Source organism: Heterodontus francisci, chromosome 9, assembly GCF_036365525.1.
Source record: "Heterodontus francisci isolate sHetFra1 chromosome 9, sHetFra1.hap1, whole genome shotgun sequence".
Classification (NCBI taxonomy): domain Eukaryota; kingdom Metazoa; phylum Chordata; class Chondrichthyes; order Heterodontiformes; family Heterodontidae; genus Heterodontus; species Heterodontus francisci.
In genome coordinates, this window is record NC_090379.1 from 36,249,275 (window position 1) to 36,271,505 (window position 22,231).

Here is a 22,231-nt window from a genome sequence, read left to right on the forward strand (position 1 = left end):
ATATCTGTGCCTGCTCTTTGTTAGAGCAATCGAACCACCTTGGTCTTTCTTCATACCCCTGTAATCTCCTTTGCTTTCAAATATTTACCCATTTTTCATTTAACTGATGCAGTGGTCTCTTCCTTAATTACTTGCTATGGTAAAGCATTCCATGCTCCAACAATTCTCTGCAAAATTTCTTCTAACCCCTCTCCTCAACAATTTTAAGTTTATGGTTGCTTGTCACTAATCCCTCCCACAGTACCGGCAAATGAAACAGTCTTCCCCAATTACCCCTGACAAAACTACTTAATCTTACTGTTCCAGTGAAAGTAGTCTTGATATCATAACTGAAGTTTGTCATCCCTACTACTGTCCTGATAAATTTATGCTGTGCATTCTCTGTGGTTTAAACGAATCTTCTATAATGAGGTCAAACATGCACAGTATATTAACTAAATCCTAAGTTACAGCCACAGTCTTGTATCGTTGATACTTACCTCTTTGCTCTTGTATTCCATTTTCTTCAATATTTTGTAGTTATTATCAATAGGAACAACATACTTTGATGTATATTGTGCCAGAAGGTGGAATATGTCCAAATTCAAATGGCCCATCTTCAGTTCTCCATTACAGTACGCATGTACACACACAAACTTGTTGCTTAAAATATCTTTTACATCAGGTTACAGAACTAACAAACTTGGGGCTGTAACATTTCTGGTCACTACTGATGTATTCAAATTATCTGCAGAATACAATTTCTTTAAATGACAGTAAATTAAATGATTATCGACTGAAAACTAAACCTTGTTAGGTATTGTGCACTATCTCCTATTTTGTTTCAAAACCAAGGCCTGTGGCTCTTTACGGCTCAGCTTTGTATACCACAAAAAGAAAGTCAAAATGGTGCAGAATGGTTTGTTAATTGACAAGCAGCAAAAGTAGTGCTCAACTCCACAAGTCAGTGTTAGTTGAGCAACAGACTGGGTCTTACCTTCAGAAGTCATCTCCTTCATGTCTATCAGGATATAAAGTTTACCCTCAGGCTCCAAATCAACCTAGCAAAGAAACACATGGAATCATGAGGACAGATAAAAAGCAAAATAATGCAAATGATATCATACACACTCATACATGAACAAACAAACATAATTAAACCTATTCAAGATCAACTCTGCTGACAAGCCCATAGATCAGTAGATCCATAGAAGTTTACAGCACAGAAGGAGGTAATTCAGAACTAATCCCAGTGTCCCACTCTCTTCCCTATAATATTGTATCTTCCTATACTTCAAATATTTATCCACTTTTCCCTATATGCACTGCTCCGTGTTTCCAACAACATTCTAGAAAAGTATTCCATGCTGCAACAACCCTATGTATTAAGAAATTTCTAGTTGCTTTCCTCATTCGCTTAGGTGACAATTTTAAATAGACTAATCCTCATCATTGACTGCCACCCCTCACAACACAACCAAGAAAAAATGAGGACAAATTTCCACAAGAGTTCTCTTGCTCATCTGCCATAACAATGGCAAGAAAGTCCGGAAAAACAGCGTCAATGCCTTTCTTCTGGGGTTTCCGCAGCTCTTTAGCCAAAGTTATTGTGGGTGAGCAGGAAAATCTTACACTCCTTCCATTTTCCTATTCTTGTAACTGTCTCCCACCTTCTTGGTTGTCTTTTGCTCCACAGTGCCACGAAGTTGCTCAGGACCATCCCCCACTGTGTCACAGTTGCTGTCGATATCATATTTGTTCAATACAATGCATCTATTGGACAGTTCTGATAACTTAGGAGTTTATCTGCCGACCTTAAGGATGGTCACCAATTTCTTTTTCTATGCCATCCCTGTGTCCTGAGCTGACTAGCACTGCGTTTTGGGTGACCACTTTCGTGATAACGATCTAGAAACTCCTCATGCTCTCTGATGCTGTGGAATGTAGTCCAATGTTTCTTCAGTACAGTTTTTCTCCTCCAATTTTCCTACGTTTATTGTAATTGTGCTGTCCCTTTTTACACTGAGGGTCCAAGATAGCACACATATCTCACTCCATACAAATCACAATCTACCCTCTGAGGTGGAAATTCATCTCAGGAGGTGGTGTAAAACAGGAGGTATCAGATGACCAAATTTGTTTACCTGCAAATTGTTAAGATTTCTATGGTGTGCATTTTCTTCCTGCAAGCTAAAAAATCTGGACTGAGATATCCTGGATCCTTATACACCAACTATTAGCAACAGCAAAGTGAATTCCGTTTCAAAGTTATGCTTGCTCTTTTCTCCCCTTCATTTTTCTGTCCCAGAGAAAATAGAGGCATTTTTTTCATATAATTGATATATATAATCAAAGGCCAGGAATGCTGCTCAGGGAAGTCACAATTAATGGTTTAGGCAAGGTAAACATGCTAGGATGACGTAATGAAACTACATGACTCAGATGCAGCAGAATGATATAGGTGGAATCTGATCCAATCAAGGTTGACTCAGCAAACAGATATATAGTGAAACAAAAACAAGAAATGCTGGAATCACTCAGCAGGTCTGGCAGCATCTGTGGAAAGAGAAGCAGAGTTAACGTTTCGGGTCAGTGACCCTTCTTCGGAAGGGAAGTGACGTTGTTGTGATTGCCCTTTCAGGTCTAATGACACTCAGTTCAACATTTTAGAGAATACACACACACATTCATGGAGAAATACATTTATTCAGCTGCAGTGAATACGTTGCTGCAGGTTGTTTTTCTTATTACATTTCTGAGACTTGATATCGTATTAACCAGCTCAATAAAAAAGCCCCATTTACTGCAACTGGGTATGATAAGTTCAAGGGAGCCGCATTTAATCCAGCTTAGTGGAGTTCTGATGACACCTCTGCCTGCTTCAGGTAAACAGGATGACAGGTGTTGTAAAATATCATGCCTAAAGCAGCTGATCAAGCCAATCTCTGCTGTTAAGGGATTCCAACAATCCAAACATTGGGATTTAACTGATCTGCTTGGGTCACATGCTATTGTTGGTAATATATCCTCAGGAAGGATATATTGGCCTTGGAGGGAGCACAGCATAGATTTACCAGAATGATACCTGACCTCTAAGCGTTAAATTACAAGGAGAGTTTACACAGACTAGGGCTGTATTCCACGGAATTTAGTAGGTCAAGGGGGGATTCGATCAAAGTTTTCAAATTTAAATTGAACAGACAGGGTAGTAGAGAAAAAACTATTTTGGTTTGTTGGTGTGCCTAGGATTAGGGGGCACAGTTTTGAGAATACGAAATTAGGAACCACTTCTACACACAAGGGGTGGCAGAAGTTTGGAACTCTTTCGCCAATGGCAATTGATGCTAAATCAATTGTTAATTTTGAATCTGAGGTTGATAGATTTTTGTTAACAGAAAGGTATTAGAGTCTCAGAGTTATATACTGCACAGAAGGAGGCCATTTGGCCCATCGGATCCATGACGGCCCTCCACGGAGTAATGCAGTCAGTCCCATATCCCGGCTCGATCCCCGTAGCCCTACAAGTCTATTTCTCTCAGGTGGTCATCCAACTTCCTCTTGAAGTCATTGATCGCCTTTTTAAAAAATATTCATTCATGGGATGTGGGCGTCGCTGGCTAGGCCAGCATTTATTGCCCATCCCTAATTACCCTCTAGAAGGTGGTGGTGAGCTGCCTTCTTGAAGTGCTGCAGTCCATGTGGGGTAGGTATACCCACAGTGTTGTTAGGGAGTTCCAGGATTTTGACCCAGTGATATGGTTCCAAGTCAGGATGGTGTGTGGCTTGGAGGGGATCTTGCAGGTGGTGGTGTTCCCATGCATTTACTGCCCTTGTCCTTCTAGGTGGTAGAGGTCACAGGTTTGGAAGGTGCTGTCTAAGGAGCCTTGGTGAGTTGCTGCAGTGCATCTTGTAGATGATACACACTGCTGCCACTGTGCGATGCTGGTGGAGGGAATGAATGTTTGTGGGCGGCACATTGGCGCAGTGGTTAGCATTGCAGCCTCACAGCTCCAGCGACCCGGGTTCAGTTCTGGGTACTGCCTGTGTGGAGTTTGCAAGTTCTCCCTGTGACCGCGTGGGTTTCTGCCGGGTGCTCCGGTTTCCTCCCACCGCCAAAGACGTGCAGGCTGATAGGTAAATTGGCCATTGTAAATTGCCCATAGTGTAGGTAGGAGAATGGTAGGGAATATGGGATTAATGTAGGAGGGGATGTGGTAGGGAATATGGGATTAATGTCGGATTAGTATAAATGGATGGTTGATGGTTGGCACAGACTCGGTGGGCCGAAGGGCCTGTTTCAGTGCTGTATGACTCTAAAATGAGACTCTAAGAAAATGATGGGGTGCCAATCAAGCAGGCTGCTTTGGCCTGGATGGTGTCGAGCTTCTTGAGTGTTGTTGGAGCTGCACCCATCCAAGCAAGTGGAGAGTATTCCATCACACTCCTGACCTGTGCCTTGTAGATGGTGGACAGGCTTTGGGGAATCAGGAGATGAGTTACTCGTCGCAGGATTCCTAGCCTCTGACCTGCTCTTGTAGCCATGGTATTTATATGGCTTCTCCTGTTCAGTTTCTTGAGAACTAAAGTTATTGAAGCACATTTGGTAACCCCCAGGTGTTGATAGTGGGGGATTCAGTGATCGTAATGCCACTGAATATCAAGGGGAGATGGTTAGATTTGTGAAAGAGTCTCCACTTCTAAAACTCTTGTGGGCGGTGAGTTCCAGGTCATTACCACTTTTTGCGTAAAAAAGTGCTTCCTCATATTGCCTCTGCAACTTTTGCCCAAAACTTTCAATATGTGTCCCCAGTCCTTGTACTATTTGTAAGTGGGAACAATTTTTCCCTGTCTAACTTATCTAAGCCTGTCATAATCTAGTACATTTCTATTAAATCTCACCTTAATCTCCTTTGTGCTTAGGAGAACAAAAGGTTTTTCCAACCTAGCCTTGTAACTAAAATGTTTTATCCCTGGAACTATTCTGGTAAATCACCTCTCCACCCTCTCAAGGACCCTCACATCCTTCCTGAAGTGTGGTGACCAGAACTGGATGCAATACTCCAGTTGAGGCCTAACCAGAGCTTTATAGAGGATCAGCATAACTTCCCTGCTTTTGTACTCAATGCCTCTATTTAGGGATTAAGAGAAAAGGGGAAAAGGCAGGGATGTGCAGTTAGGTCACAGATCAGCTATGATCTCATTGAATGGTTGAACAGGCTTGAGGGGCTAAGTGGCCTGTTCTTGTCTTCCTATGTTTCTTGAGAACTAAGGAAATTGAAGCACATTTGTTAAATAGACCTAGCTAAGTTATAGCCAGATTTACATACACATCTCCTTTCATCTTGTAATGTTATGGGACAAAGAAGAGCCAATGATACATTTGGATAAAAGCCAGCAAAGACAAGAGAAGTACTCATCTCAGTGTCTTTTGTAAATTGGCTAACAGTGCAGCCATATCTTTATACGAAAGCTACTTTACACTGTACCTGTGGTCTGTGATGTTGGCTCAAGTCCAGTATTGATACGGCTAGGTTACGCACTTGTACTTTTCAGTACTGGTTTATTGCTAATTACTAATAAAGAATGAAGACACTTTGCAGCACTTTCCTTAGCAATTTCTTGGATTTGCTAAACAATACACTGTAGCATGTCTGTTGTTTATAACTTTACAAGCAATTTGGTATAAGTGGTCAAGTATGCAAACGATACAGCTACTTATTCCTATTTTAGTTTCAATCTTATGACATTCTCTAGCTTTCTGCAGAAGAAACAAAGCACAACTAAATATCAGGCACGTGACCTTCAAAAGAGAAGTGGAAACAAAAATCCAGAGGCTCACATTATTGGAGGTGTGATTTCTACACAAATTTACTACATTATGCATTATAAAAGGTTAGTTCAATATTTCTAAATAGGTCTGCTGCAAGTATTATTTTCAAATGGGACTCAGTCAAGTCCTTAAGCCTTTTCATTAAACCCTCGATTTTTTTCTTGTCCCAGCTTCCAGCTTTCATTCCATTATTCACATATCTGGGGTCAAGAGTAATAAGTAAAAAAAGTCACAGACGGCTTCTATCCTCTAAACTGTCAGGAGAAATGGTTGACCAACAGATGAAGTTGGAGCACCTTGTGTGCTTTTATTAAGTGTTAAGTCTTAAATGAGTTGCTGTATGCCCATTGCATGGAGCCTTATCAAATTCACTGTTGTGGTTTTTTTCTTCATTTCTGTTTACCATCCTTTAGTAATGGTGTGGCTTTTTCAGTTGTCTATGCTTTCTTTATTTTTGAAATCAACAATTGAAACAAGTAATGTTGTAAGTTTGAAATACTTTTCAAACTGTAGTTTCACTCCTATACAATGCCACTATTGAGTAAGTAATATTGAAATCATTAGACACACATGCCAGTAAAAAGAGTACTTCAGTTCATCAAGTTTACAGGAGGGACAGGCATGACCCAGTATAAAGTACAGATCTGAAGGTCTGTAATGCAAGTACAAAAAAGTGGTGTGCTGACATGAAGTAGCAGGTTTCAGTAATGGTGCTGTAGTCTATGAAGCAACATTGTCAGACAACCAGCCATGATGTTCTAAGTCAGGGGTTCTCAGTCTTTTTGCTTCTGAGGCCCCCCTCCCATGTTATAAAAATTCCATGGATTCCTTGTAGCACAAGTATATTTTCTGTATAAAAATTAGTTTTACAATTAAACGATGTGCCAGCAGAAACACAATGGGCCAATTAGTCTCCTTCTGTGCTTTATGGGCACAATCTTCCACTCTTAAAATATGAGTGGGAGTCAGGGCCCTTCCTGGGTCCTGATCCCACTGTGACTGTCAGGGCACCCGCCTGCAAGATCCGCCAAGTAATTAAGGATAGCGAGTGAGTCCCTGAGGCCTTAGGCCCAATCTGAGCCTTGGAAGGATAGCAGCCCTGCTGCCAGAGGTGGCCTTCTGACAGTGTCAAAGGGGGAATGCGAAGGCACCTCCATTCTGAGGCGCCCTCTGAAGAAGCTATAATTCAATTAAATAAACAGTGACCACAGCTGTGAGGCCACCCATGTAGGGGAAACCCCTCCACAGAGTGGCCGGCGGCAGCAGCCTCCAAGTACCTGCCGGGCTTGGTCCTCAGTGGGGAGGCTATCCACCACTGGGAAGATCCCGGCAGCACGCACAATCAGCCCACAAACGGGCTTTTCATTATGCAGAATTGTTACCTGCCGCTGTCGGGCGGGTTGCCTCTGCCTGAAGCTGACCGGCCTCCAGAAAGATTGCCTGGAGGCTGGAACATGTCAGGCCACTGACCCTGCATGTATTACTTTAAAATTCCTCCCGGCCCTGCCTTGAAGCCCACCCCACAGGACTGGGAAGATTCTGCCCTATGATTATAAGAAAGGCAATCCACCACATTTGTACAGTCTGAGTACAAATGTTATCATCTTTCAAACCATTCAGCTGGAAGAAAACTCCCTCAGTACTTCATGAAGCCATTTATAAAGAGCAGGCATATGACTTTGATACAGAGGCACAGAAACCCCATCCCAGCCCACTAAACATCTCGATAAAATAGAAATGTGTGATGCCGAAACACCACAATATTGGCATGATTTAATAATCATTTTGAATGATTTCCACTGTCAGGCCCCAAAAACTCCAGCAACATTAAATCTAAACAACTGTGTTTATTTTTTTAGAAAGAGTTTATTCCCAAATAATATATAATCTATGCAAAGATTTAATGAATTCTGGCATGTTCAGCACAGGATGTACACATTGGAGATTATTAACTGATCTGCAGCAAAGTCATTTAACCAAATTTATCATCTGTACAGTTTCAAATTCCTAAAATTCACAAGTTTTACTTACAAATCTATGTTCGAAGCAGAAGATTGTGTTAACATGTTTGGCAGGATTCTTAATGGTTGTGTTTATTAAAAAATATGGCAAGCAAGTAATGTCTTTAATAATTTTTCTCTTCTCTGCAAACTGAACTGCCCCAGTGTTATGACGATAAACTGGGTGCATTGTTTGTAATCTGCAACTTTAAACTACCATATGACTATGAAATCTTCTTTTCCAATTAGATAATTATTTAAAACTCCACGCTTTACAGTAATCTCACAATGATAAATTAGGATTACGCTTCTCACGTCTGAAAACTTGCTGAAACACCAGACCAGCTGAACTGAACATCTCAATGTTCAACGCTAATATGAGAACTAAACTGCACAATTCAAAAGTAGGATTGACCATTCAAGGAGGTGGTTTGCAGCTTTAAAGCAGAAAAATATATCTTAATATTTTCGGTATGAATCAATGTTCATAATATCAAGAATCACGATACCATTATTTCAGATGAAATGTGTTTTCGCAGAGGCTGCATCTCCAGAGAGAGATCAAACAGATCACACTACAATGTTTGTCAAACTGCCCCATGAAATCAATACCCCTGACTTTGCAATCCTATTTAAAGCCAGGCAACCTGCTACCACATTACCTGAGCTGACTGGCAAATAACTCCATGGGCATTGGGAAAGTGTGTAGAATTAAAATGAAATGTGTTGCAAAAACACACACAAAACGGCCATGACGGAATGTGTCAGAGTGAAGTGCTCGGTGGCTCCATCTGCATTGCTCACACATTCAGGAATTAATAAGCTGTTTAAAAGAGCGACATTAACTACTCCTTGAAGTCTCTTTCACTGCGTTATGGGATGCTGAAAGGCAAAGTGCGGCCCGATCAGCCACATCATGCCCTTCACCCATGGCTTTGCACATACAGGCCTCTTAGTCTCTTCTGTATACACGCTAAATCTGCCTGAGCCCATCTTATTTGATGGAGGCTGGGGTAGGTTGCACTGGGTTGTCAATGCTTTAAATCCAGCTATCAACAGAAAGGTAATGGGTTTCAAGGAACCAAGCCATCCACAGTGATAATTGAATATAAAGCAATATGAAGTCAACGTGAAATCATTTTAGAAACAATCTGAAGATTTGGCAGACCCCTTGAAACCTTCTCGCAGATCTCCCACCACCCACCTCCATTGAGAACCCCTGTTCTAAGTCACACAATGGAATGCAACATTACCAATCCATTGGGAAGTAGCACAGTACTCATTTTTCCAACACAAATAGAAGCAATAAATCTCTTGCTAGCAATTTAATTTATTTTGTCAGCTTCTCAGAAAATCTTGCTGTTATATGTCTCAGGCTATCAGCGTATATATGAGCTAGAGGGAAGTTTCATCCATCATATTTGTAAACCTAACTATAACAACTAAAGGTTTGTTTTGGGTCAACCTATGTCTGGTTTGGATTATAGTTTTCCTTGCATGGCCGTCCCTGGATTCAGCACGGCATCATTAAATTAGAAATCAAATCTTGTTTTAACGATATGGTGACATGAAAAGTGTAGCTCTGCTGTCTTTTGGTTGGGTAGTATATTGTTAAAATTAAATTTGAATTAAGCAATAGGCACTCTAACTGTCCCGATTGCTGAGAGATAAACTCTCAGGCAGCTAAATTGGATCGCCCCCTAAAGAGAGTGTGGGAATACTTACAGTATTCAGTGTAATGCAGGCAGCACGCCAACTTTGTGCTGTCTGCTCATTTCAATGATTGCTGCATGCAACCAGCACTAACTGCACTGTTCCTTGGTGCATGCATCAGCAGGAGGCCCAAAATTGTAACTTGCTAGTACCAGTTAAAGCTGGTCTGCACTGCTTAAAGCTAGCTTGCATCTATTAAAAGCAAGGTGCATTGTGGATGCAACCATAGCAATATGACTGCGACAATATGTCATTCTGCAACAATAAGTCCTACAGCCAACAAAGGGGCATGCCATAAAAGGGCAAAGTACTGCAGATGCTGGGAATCTGAAATCGAGGGCATGCCATATTAGATTCAGTAATGAGTAATGAGCCAGATTGAGAAAACAGCCTAACAGTACATAAACATCCATCTAATAACGATCATAATATGATAGAGTTCAACGTAGTATTTGAAAAAGAGAAACATGAAACAGTTACTACGATTTGAGATTTAAGTAAGGCTGAATTCATTGGACTGTCCACAATAAACTGGGCAAATTTGGTCACAGGCAAAACAACAGAAGTAGAAGGTGTTCTGTGATACAGCACCAGTTTATATCCCTAAGCCTTGGGTTCTTGGGCCGTAAATGGTCTTGACTGTACTGAAGAATCCACGCATGTCGCGGCTATCAGTGAGTTGCTGTACTTCCTGCACTCTTTCAGTACAGCAGACATCTCAAAACCTTGGAGAGATATCACCAGCGGTGCCTCCACAAGATCCTGCAAATTCAGTGGCAGGACAGGTGCTCCAATATCAGTGTCCTCTCTCAGACCAACATCTGCAGTAGAACTAGTGTGCAACCTTACCCTCCTGTGAGCTGGCACCTACGCTACCCAATACCTCCTGCCTGACTTTTGCACACTTGTACTCAGTGTCTCACCACATGCAGATCCCTCCTCCTTTACTTCTAGCCTTTAAAATACATGGCTTGTCAGTTTCTGAGCAGGTGGCTGCAAGTGTAAGATCAAGTGATGGTCTCAGTTTAGCTTCACTATCTTGTTGCTCTTGCTCCTCTGAGTGGGTTGGTTCCAGCTCTTGGGCCTTTGAAATGAAAAAGGGGCAGGGTTGTACTGCGCTTAGGGGAGAGGACAAAGTAACAAGTGTGTGCTTGCACCATCTGCAACTTCTGAGTGAGAAAAGATTGTGTGATGAGGGAAATGGGATGACGGAAAGAGGATTAGGTATGTAGATGCCCTCATCATTGATCTCCCCAGGCCAGTCAGTGGGTAAGGTTAGTGGTGCAGTTGGTAGGATATGCCATTTGAAGATGAATTCAGTCACCTTGTGAACTCATGTCAGATCTTTGTCAGGGGGAGATCGTGTCTAACAAATTTGATTGAATTTTTCGAGGTGGTAACTAGATGTGTAGATGAGGGTAAAGCAATTGATGTAGTCTACATGGACTTCAGTAAGGCTTTTGATAAGGTCCCGCATGGGAGATTGGTTAAGAAAGTAAGAGCCCATGGGATCCAGGGTAATCTGTCAAATTGGATCCAAAATTGGCTTAGTGGAAGGAGGCAGAGGGTGATGGTCGAGGGTTGTTTTTTGTGAATGGAGGCCTGTGACCAGTGGGATACCACAGGGATCGGTGCTGGGACCCTTACTGTTTGTAGTGAACATTAATGATTTAGACGTGAATATAGGAGGTATGATCAGCAAGTTCACAGATGACACGAAAGCTGTTGTCGTAAATAGTAAGGAGGAAAGACTTAGGCTACAGGATGATATAGATGGGCTGGTAAGATGGGTGGAGCTGTAGCAAATGGAGTTTAATCCTGAGAAGTGTGAGGTGATGCACTAACAAGGCAATGGAATATACAATGGATGGTAGGACCCTAGGGAGTACAGAGGGTCAGAGGGACCTTTGGGTGCTTGTCCATAGATCACTGAAGGCAACAGCACAGGTAGATAAGATGGTCAGGAAAGCATACAGGATACTTGCCTTTATTAGCCGAGGCATAGAATATAAGAGCAGGGAGGTTATGATGGAGCTGTATAAAACACTGATTAGGCCACAGCTGGAGTACTGTGTACAGTTCTGGGCACCACACTATAGGAAGGATGTGACTGCACTGGATAGGGTGCAGAGGAGATTCACCAGGATGTTGCCTGGGCTGGAGCATTTCAGCTATGAACAGAGACTGGATAGGCTAGGGTTGTTTTCCTTAGAGCAGAGAAGGCTGAGGGGGCACCTGATTGAGGTATACAAAATTATGAGGGGCATTGATAGGATAGATGGGAAGAAACCTTTTCCTTTAGCGGAGAGGTCAATAACTAGGGGGCAGAGATTTAAGGTACGGGGAAAAAGGTTTAGAGGGGAGTTGAGAAGTATTTTCACCCAGAGGGTGGTTGGAATCTGGAACACTATCTGAAGAGGTGGTAGAGGTAGGAACACTCATAACATTCAAGAAGTATTTAGATGAACACTTGAAACACCATAATATATAAGGCTACGGGCCAAGTGCCGGGAAATGGGATTAGTTAGGACGGGTGCTTGATGGTCGGTGCAGGTGCGTTGGGCTGATGGGCCTGTTTCTGTGCTGTAAAATTCTAAGAGTCGTAGAGTCATAGAGATCCCCAGTATCGAGACACTGGTCATGGCTAGTCATTTACGTTGGGCGGGTCACATCGTCTGCATGCCTGACACAAGATTCCCAAAACAAGCTTTCTAGTTCAAGCTCCGTCACAGCAAGAGGTTACCAGGAGGGCAGAGGAAACACTACAAGGATGTCCTTTGAGCCTCCCTGAAAATATGTGACATTTCCACCTATTTGTGGGAATCTCTTGCCCAAGACCTCTTCCAAAATGGAGAAGAAGCATCCGCGAAGGTGGTAGCCAGTTCGAACAACGTCTACATGCCCAGGCAACGACTAAGTGCAAACAGCGAAAGCAGCATTCGGAAATTCGAGCATCACATTCACTCAACTCACCAAGCACCACCTGTGGCAGAGTGTGCGGATCCAAAATTGGACAATTCAGTCACCAAAGGATCCACAACCCTGCAGTGGAAGAAAGTCATCCTGGTTCCTGAGGGACTGCCTGAGAAGATACCCCTGAGCACAAGAGCTCTACTTGCCAAAACAAAACGTCATGGACAACTAATGAGATAGGTGGCAACATAAAATGAACAGGAAAAGCATACAAAAATGAAAAGAAAGAATAGCTTCTGGTGAATGGAAAAGATACAAAGAACAGCAAATGGTGACAAAACAGATGGTAAGAGCTACAAAAAGGGAGTGTGAAAAGAAGTTTGCAAGGGATATCAGCACCAACACAGAACACTTTTTAAAATTATATTGGGGGAAAATAGACAGTGATCGGGAGGTCCCTGGAAAAATTATAATGATGATGATGCCAACTAAAATAAGGAAATGGTGGACATGTTGAGTAATTACTTTGGCTGGGATTTTATCCAGGCGACGGGGGTCTCGACCTCTGGCAAAAGCGTCACCGAGAACCCCGCGTCGCCCCTTCTGTGGGAGGCCCGCCGAATCAAGTGCCAATTAGGCACTTAAGGAGGCAGCTGACCTTCCACGGGATCAAAGACCCTGGTGACAAATGTCCTGCCCTTTGAGAGCTGCCGACTAATCAGAGGCCGGCAGCTCTTTACCTGAACAAAGCCACCGTGGAGACAGTGGCTGCTGCCAGTGCAGCACCCACCCCAGGCCCAGGAGCGGCGCTGGACCAAAGCCACAAGTAGGTCAGGGCGGAAGGGGTCTTGTGGGGTGGGGGTCACAGGGGAGGTTGGTGTAAGTGGGGGAGGATGTTGGCAGCAAAGGCCGAGGGGTGGCTAAAAGCAGGCCTTACCCTTCCTGATGCCGGATCCCTCATTCAGGCACTAAGTGCCATTTAACAAGGGACCCCCACCATCCCCAGAGCTGGCAAGAAACCCATACATTCCTGCCGTGCTCGGTTATTTGAAGCAACGGCGGGATGAGGCCCTTAATTGGGCATTATTGTGTGGGGTGGGGGGGGTGGGGTGGAAAGAGAGTGGTGGTGGGGGGGAAAGAGGGAGTGGTGGGGGGGAAAGGGGGGAAGAGTGCGGGGGGAAAAGGGGGGGAAGAGTGCGGGGAGGGGAGAGAGAATGCAGGCGGGGCGAGAGAGTGCGGGGGTGGGGGGAGAGAGAGTGCGGGGGTGGGGGGAGAGAGAGTGCGGGGGTGGGGGGAGAGAGAGTGCGGGGGTGGGGGGAGAGAGAGTGCGGGGGTGGGGGGAGAGAGAGTGCGGGGGTGGGGGGAGAGAGAGTGCGGGGGGGGAGGAGAGAGAGTGCGGGGGGGGAGGAGAGAGAGTGCGGGGGGGGGAAGAGAGAGTGCGGGGGGGGGAAGAGAGAGTGCGGGGGGGGGAAGAGAGAGTGCGGGGGGGGAGAGAGAGTGCGGGGGGGGGAGAAAGAGTGCGGGGGGGGGGAGAGAGAGTGCGGGGGGGGGAGAGAGAGTGCGGGGGGGGAGAGAGAGTGCGGGGGGGGGAGAGAGAGTGCGGGGGGGGGGGAGAGAGAGTGCGGGGGGGGGGGGAGAGAGAGTGCGGGGGGGGAGAGAGAGTGCGGGGGGGGGGAGAGAGAGTGCGGGGGGGGGGGAGAGAGAGTGCGGGGGGGGGGGAGAGAGAGTGCGGGGGGGGGAGAGAGAGTGCGGGGGGGGGGAGAGAGAGTGCGGGGGGGGGGAGAGAGAGTGCGGGGGGGGGGAGAGAGAGTGCGGGGGGGGGGGAGAGAGAGTGCGGGGGGGGGGAGAGAGAGTGCGGGGGGGGGGAGAGAGAGTGCGGGGGGGGGGAGAGAGAGTGCGGGGGGGGGGAGAGAGAGTGCGGGGGGGGGGAGAGAGAGTGCGGGGGGGGGAGAGAGAGTGCGGGGGGGGGAGAGAGAGTGCGGGGGGGGGGAGAGAGAGTGCGGGGGGGGAGAGAGAGTGCGGGGGGGGAGAGAGAGTGCGGGGGGGGAGAGAGAGTGCGGGGGGGGAGAGAGAGTGCGGGGGGGGGGAGAGAGAGTGCGGGGGGGGGAGAGAGAGTGCGGGGGGGGGAGAGAGAGTGCGGGGGGGGAGAGAGAGAGTGCGGGGGGGGGAGAGAGAGTGCGGGGGGGGAGAGAGAGTGCGGGGGGGGGAGAGAGAGTGCGGGGGGGGGAGAGAGAGTGCGGGGGGGGGAGAGAGAGTGCGGGGGGGGGGAGAGAGAGTGCGGGGGGGGGGAGAGAGAGTGCGGGGGGGGAAACAGAGAGTGCGGGGGGGGGAGAGAGAGTGCGGGGGGGGGAGAGAGAGTGCGGGGGGGAAACAGAGAGTGCGGGGGGGGAAACAGAGAGTGCGGGGGGGGAAACAGAGAGTGCGGGGGGGGAAACAGAGAGTGCGGGGGGGGAAACAGAGAGTGCGGGGGAGGAAACAGAGAGTGCGGGGGAGGGAAACAGAGAGTGCGGGGAGGGAAACAGAGAGTGCGGGGGGGGGGGGAACAGAGAGTGCGGGGGTGGGGGGGAACAGAGAGTGCGGGGGGGGGGAACAGAGAGTGCGGGGGGGGGGAACAGAGAGTGCGGGGGGGGGAACAGAGAGTGCGGGGGTGGGGAGGGGAGGGAGAGAACGATGGGAGACTGAGAGAGGGCTGTGTTACACCAATATGTTTTGTTGAGTAATAATTTTCTTTAATCCACTGGCTGGAGATCTGAATTTGTATTTTTTAAAGACATTTTAAAAAGACAAGCTGCCCGCAAAGTCATCCTTCCAGCATAAGATGATCACCTAATTTGCAACACTGTATCCTATACTGCAATGCTTGCGAGGAGACAGACAAAATGTCTGCTAAATCCCCAGCAAGAACCAAGACCCAAGAAGTTTAAAGGAACTACCTGTTCTCTCAGCAAAAAGAAGAAATACTGCTAACTCCTATGTTTGAATCACTGAGTGACTGTCATGTGATAAGCCCCTTGCCATCTGTAATTTTAAGCTGTTTTTTTTCTCTGCAGCAGAGGAGAAGCAACTGGACTCTGACATTTGCAGTCCCTATGTGGGGGTCCCTTTCTCTCTCCATTCCACCTTGAAAGCTTTCAAATCCTGCTTGTCGACTGATTGTAACTGGAGTATGCAGAGATAATCAGAAACCCTGTTGGAATAAATCATCCACAATTGCTGTCACCAAGAGACCCATCGAACCAGTCACCTACGTTTTCAAACTAAAATCCTCAGGACCACTGAATTCAGCAAGAAGCCAGCTGAATCACCAAACTCCATAGACTGTATACCTTTTTTTAAAAAATTGACTCTAACTCAACCAATCTACCTTTGCCCACTCTGTAACCTATTTGTGTGTCTGCAAAGCTCTAGCGTGTGTGAGAGCGAATGTTGATGCATTGTTTATTATTTTATTAGTTTGGTTTGGGTACAATAAAGTTAACCTCTTTCTTTGTTAACTCAAGAAAACCTGTCCGATTGGTTCTTGTTATAATTGTAACAAGAACCAAACACCTACTGAATTGACCAGTAAATCCACTTTAAGAATGAATTAAACCTGTTGTGGTCAACAAAGGAGAGGGAAAAGAGGGAAGCCCTTCGACCCCTCCTCACCCAGAGAGAGCGAGAGAGAGAGAGAGGGGGGAGACAGAGCACATGGATGATGGTGTGGAGGGGGAGCGACGACATGGGGCGGCGAGAGAAAGACAACACGGGGAGACGAAACACAGGGGAGGATGACGGGGGGGGAGAGACCAAAGAGAGAGAGGGGCACAGAGAGAGAGACAGAGAGAAAGAGAGACACACACAGACAGACAGACAGACACAGAGAGCGAGGGAGACAGAACTAACAATCAAGATCACTCCTGACAGATGGACATCTATCTGTAGTACTCCACATCACTGCCCAAGTGTGTGGGCAGACATCGACTACTTGCGCAAGCGGAAAAATGCCAAGTATCTCACTAAATCAGTGTCCAACATAGTGAGAAGAAAGTTAAGGCAATAAATTAGTCTTCTCATTTAAAGCTTCTTCACAAAAATGCATATTTGTTGTTTTGATTAATAGAAAGATAATTTTTTACTGCCTTTATCTTTCCGAAGTTGTCTCACGGGCCCCCTATGAAAGATAAAAACTGTAATGTGGCTCCCCATGCATAAATAAAAGCAAAATACTGCAGTTGCTGGAAATCTGAAATAAAAACTAGAAATGCTGGAAATACTCAGCAGGTCTGGCAGCATCTGTGGAGAGAGAAGCAGAGTTAACATTTCAGGTCAGTGACCGATCAGAACCGTTAATCTCTCTGTCCCTTCCTGTACCATTCTGCTTTTCTGTTTTACATGACTCTTCTGAAGTACTATCTGCTCCATCCTATAAAATTCTCCTGATTTGGAGATCACTGCCCTTTTGTTTGCTGTCCTGTCTTCAGACACATATTACTGGTGAGGTGAGGAGAGAGTGACTGCCTTTGACATCAAGGCAGCATTTGATCAAGTATGGCATCAAGGAGTTCTAGCAAAACTGGAGTCAATGGGAATCAGGGAGGAAAATTCTCTGCTGGCTGGAGTCATACCTAGACAAAGGAAGATGGTTGTGGTTGTTGGAGGTCAGTCATCTCGGTCCCAGGACATCATTGCAGGAGTTCCTCAGTGTCGTGTCCAAGGCCCAACCATCTTCAGCTGCTTCATCAATGACCTTCCCTCCATCATAAGGTCAGAAGTGGGGATGTTTGCTGATGATTGCACAATGTTCAGCATCATTTGTGACTCCTCAGATACTGAAGCAGCCCATGGCCATATGCAGCAAGATCTAGACAACATCCTGGGTGAGGCTGATAAGTGGCAAGTAACATTTCTGCCACACTAGTGCCAGGCAATGGCCATCTCCAACAAGAGAGAATCTAACCATCTCCCCTTGACATTCAAAGGCATTGTCATCGCTGAATCCCCCACTATCTTTTCCTGGGGTCACCATTGACCAGAAGTGGATGGGCACTTGGGACTACGATGTTGTGGCCATCACTGAAACGTGGATAGGTGAGGGGGAGGAATGTTTTTTGGAGGTACCTGGTTATAGATGTTTTCATAAGATTAGGAATGGTGGTAAAAGAGGTGGGGGGGTGGCATTGTTAGTTAGAAATAGTGTAACAACTGCTGAAAGAATTTTCGAGGAGGATCTGCCGACTGAGGCACTGTGGGTTGAGGTCAGGAACAGGAAAGGAGCAGTCACCTTGATGGGAGTTTTCTATAGGCCCCCCAATAGCAGCAGGGAGGTGGAAGAGCAGATTGGGAAACAGATTTTGGAAAGGAGCAGAAGTCACAGGGTAGTAATTATGGGGGATTTCAACTTCCCAAATATTGATTGGCAACTCTTTAGATCGAATAGTTTGGATGGGGTAGTGTTTGTGCAGTATGTCCAGGAAGCTTTTCTGACTCAGTATGTAGACTGCCCGACCAGAGGGGAGGCAATATTGGATTTGGTACTAGGTAATGAACCAGGGCAAGTGATAGAGCTGTTGGTGGGCGAGCACTTTGGAGATAGTGATCACAATTCTGTAGCATTCACTGTGGTAATGGAGAAGGATAGGTATGTGCAACAGGGCAAGGTTTACAATTGGGGGAAGGGTAGATATGATGCTGTCAGGCAGGAACTGAGGAGCATAAGTTGGGAGCATATGCTGGCAGGGAAGGGCACGGTCGAAATGTGGAACTTTTTCAAGGAGCAGATAGTAGGGGCCATTGATAAGCATGTCCCTGTCAGACAGGGAAGGGATGGTCATGTGAGGGAACCGTGGTTGACAAGAGAGGTTGAGAGTCTTGTTAGGAAGAAGAAGGAGGCGTATATAAAGTTGAGGAAAAAGGGCACAGGCATAGCTCTGGAGGGATACAAGATGGCCAGGAAGGATCTGAAGAAAGGGATTAGGAGAGCTAAGAGAGGGCATGAAAAATGCTTGGCGGGTAGGATAAAAGAAAACCCCAAGGCCTTTTACGCGTATGTCAGAAATATGAGGATGACTAGGGGGACCATAGGTCCGGTCAAGGACAATAGCGGGAGACTGTGTGTTGAGCCGGAAGAGATAAGTGAGGTTTTGAATGAGTACTTCTCTTCGGTATTTACGAATGAGAAGGGGTGTATTACTGAAGAGGACGGTGTGAAACAGACTGGTAAGCTCGAGGAAGTGCTCGTTAGGAGGGAAGATGTGTTGGGGTTTTTGAATAACTTGAAGATAGACAAGTCTCCCGGGCCTGACGGGGTATATCCAAGGATGTTATGGGAAGCAAGGGATGAAATTGCAGAGCCGCTGGCAATGATCTTTTCATCTTCTCTGCTGACGGGGGTGGTACCAGGTGATTGGAGGGTGGCAAATGTTGTGCCCCTGTTCAAGAAAGGGAATAGGAACAACCCTGGGAATTACAGGCCAGTTAGTCTTACTTCGGTGGTAGGCAAGTTGATGGAAAAGGTGCTGAGGGATAGGATTTATGAGCATCTGGAAAGACACTGCTTGATTCGGGACAGTCAGCACGGTTTTGTGAGGGGTAGGTCTTGCCTCACAAGCCTGATTGAATTCTTTGAGCAGGTGACCAAGCAAGCGGATGAGGGTAAACCAGTGGATGTGGTGTACATGGATTTTAGTAAGGCATTTGATAAGGTCCCCCATGGTAGACTTATGGAGAAAGTCAGGAGGCATGGGATAGTGGGGAATGTGGCCAGTTGGATTAAGAATTGGCTAACTGATAGAAGGCAGAGAGTGGTCTTAGATGGTAAATACTCAGCCTGGAGCCCAGTTACCAGTGGCGTGCCACAGGGATCAGTTCTGGGTCCTCTCCTGTTTGTGATTTTTGTTAACGACTTGGATGAGGAAGTCGAAGGGTGGGTCAGTAAATTTGCAGATGATACAAAGGTTGGTGGAGTTGTGGATACCGAGGAGGGCTATTGTCGTCTGCAAAGGGACTTGGATAGGTTGCAGTGCTGGGCTGAAAAGTGGCAGATGGAGTTTAACCCTGAAAAGTGTGAGGTCGTCCATTTTGGAAGGACAAACATGAATGCAAAATACTGGGTTAACGGTAGGGTTCTTGGGCATGTGGAGGAGCAGAGAGACCTTGGGGTCTATGTGCATAGATCATTGAAAGTTGCAACTCAAGTGGATAGGGCTGTGAAGAAGGCATATGGGGTGTTAGCGTTCATTAGCAGAGGGATTGAATTTAAGAGCCGTGAGGTGATGATGCAGCTGTACAGGACCTTGGTAAGGCCTCATTTGGAGTACTGTGTGCAGTTCTGGTCGCCTCATTTTAGGAAGGATGTGGAAGCCTTGGAGAGGGTGCAGAGGAGATTTACCAGGATGTTGCCTGGAATGGAGAATAAGTCTTACGAGGAAAGGCTGAACATTCTAGGCCTCTTCTCATTAGAAAGGAGAAGGATGAGGGGTGACATGATAGAGGTTTATAAGATGATCAGGGGAATAGATAGGGTAGACAGTCAGAAACTTTTTCCCCGGGTGGAGCAAAGCGTTACAAGGGGTCATAAATTTAAGGTGAAGGGTGGGAGATATAAGGGGGATGTCAGGGGAAGGTTCTTTACCCAGAGAGTGGTCGAGGCATGGAATGCCTTGCCCGGGGAAGTTGTTGAGTCAGAAACTTTAGGGACTTTCAAAAGGCTTTTGGATAGGTATATGGATAAAGGAGAATGATGGGGTATAGATTAAATTGTCCTTGACAGAGGACAAAGGATCGGCACAACATTGTGGGCCGAAGGGCCTGTTCTGTGCTGTATGTTCTATGTTCTATGTTCTATAAACTGAACTGAACCAACCGTATCAATACTGTGGCTACAAGAGCAGGTCAGAGGCTGGGAATTCTGCGGCGAGTAACTCACCACCAGTCTTCCAATGCCCATCCACCATCTACCAGGCACAATCAGGACTTTGATGGAATACTCTTCACTTGCCTGGATGGGTGCAGCTCCAACAACACTCAAGAAGCTCAACACTATCCAGCTTGATTGGCACTCTATCCACCACCTTCAACATTCACTCCCTCCATCACTGACACACAGTGGCAGCAGTGTGTACCGTATATAAGATGCACTGCAGCAACTCACCAAGGCTCCTCCAACACCACCTTCCAAACCTGTGACCTCTAACACCTAGAAGGACAAGGGCAGTAGATGCATGGGAATACCACCACCTGCAACTCCCCTCCAAGCCACACACCATCCTGACTGGGAACTATATCGCTGTCCCTTCACTGTCGCTGGGGCAAATTCCTGGAACTCCCTTCCTAACAGCACTGTTGATGTACCTACACCCCAAGGACTGCAGTGGTTCACCTTCTCAAGGGCAATTAAGGATGGGCAATAAATGCTGGCCTAGCCAGTGACATCCACATCCCCGAATGATTAAAAAAAAATCAAACAGGTGAAACATTGACCACAGGTTAAATTTTCTTGTGACAACAGCAGTGTGAGAAATGGTCAGTCTTCCTGTTGCTGATTTTTTTTTACTGTCTCAGCTCAATAACCACAATAACAATCCTCTCGAGTTTTATGGTTTATTGGATGAATTTGCACTCGTGACACAATGTGAATCCACATAGGTCATCCGATAAGGTCCATCTATCTACCACCCTGTGACATGGTGTAGCTAGCTCTATTCTGTCAACAAAAGTAATTTGCATTTGCATTGCATACTATTTGACTTGCAGGCTAGCTAGCTAATACAGTTGTGCTACTCTCCATTGATGTTTGTATGCTTAGCTACTTTATTTATAGGAAGAAATGTGTTTTAAATAGGACTGTGTTTTGATGGCATTAGATTGGCTGCACACTTTATATATGCCCCCTTGTCCGTGCTGAGTCAATAATTTTGTTAAATGTCCGTGGTGCAACATGTGGGTGCCTATCCCTGCCAATAAGGTGTCCAGTACAACTTGCCCCACAAGTGGGGGATGCTGCAGACACCATTTTGGAGCTGTAAGGGGCTTTAAGCCCGAACAATGCGTGCTAATGATCCCAATTTCTCGCCCTGGTTCTCTGCCTGTGATGAATTACATCTTAGGTTCGATCACCATTCTGTGCTGGGTTAGTTGATCTCAGATTGGGCAGCATTAGGGGCTCTGAGTGCCTGAAGTGCTCATGGATTAAGGTTCCTGCTACTGATCAATATTGAATGACCCCTGTTGTAAGCACTGTGATGTACTCCACAGTCTGATAGCTTAACTGCCACATTCATACACTTTGGCAAGGCACCAGAGAGTGTTCAATGCCCATGAAAACATGTCCCACTTGCAGTGTCAGTGTCTTTGAGAGATAAGAGGAGAGAAGAAGGGAATTGGACATAAATGTAACTGGAGTTAGAATACAGACTTCAGGCCTGATTTTTCTTCCAGGGTCGGGCAATGGATCTGACTGTTTCCGGGTCTTGATCCGGAGGGGAAAGCAGTCACAGCCCCTGATTTTCACAGGGGCAGGCTGCAATTTGGCTGGAGGGTGGGTTGGGTGGCCAATTAGCAGCCACAGGGGCGAAAATGGAGGTGGTACAGAAAAACAGCAGGCCTGATTTAAACCGACCATAGCTGCCATTAGCGTGGCTGCTGTTTCAGTGAATCAATTGTTGCGATACTGATGGAGCAGGAAAGGCAGAGGGTTGGAAGGTGGGGCAGGGCTGCTCCTCACTTTGCTGATGCTGACCTGGAGGTCCTTGCAGAGGCAGTGAGGGTGAGGAGGGACATCCTCTTTCCAATGGGTGGCAGGAGAAGGCCACCCTCC

The 22,231-nt window shown here is 46.1% G+C and overlaps 1 protein-coding gene across 1 annotated transcript in view; it reads right to left on the bottom strand.

Annotated features, from left to right (window-relative positions):
* The window catches only part of prkcha (protein kinase C, eta, a), a 223,200-nt gene that overhangs the window by 122,534 nt on the left and 78,435 nt on the right, over positions 1-22,231 (bottom strand). The window contains exon 3 of the mRNA XM_068038782.1: positions 977-1,040. Coding sequence (XP_067894883.1) covers positions 977-1,040 — 64 coding nt within the window. The remainder of the gene's footprint in view (positions 1-976; positions 1,041-22,231) is intronic.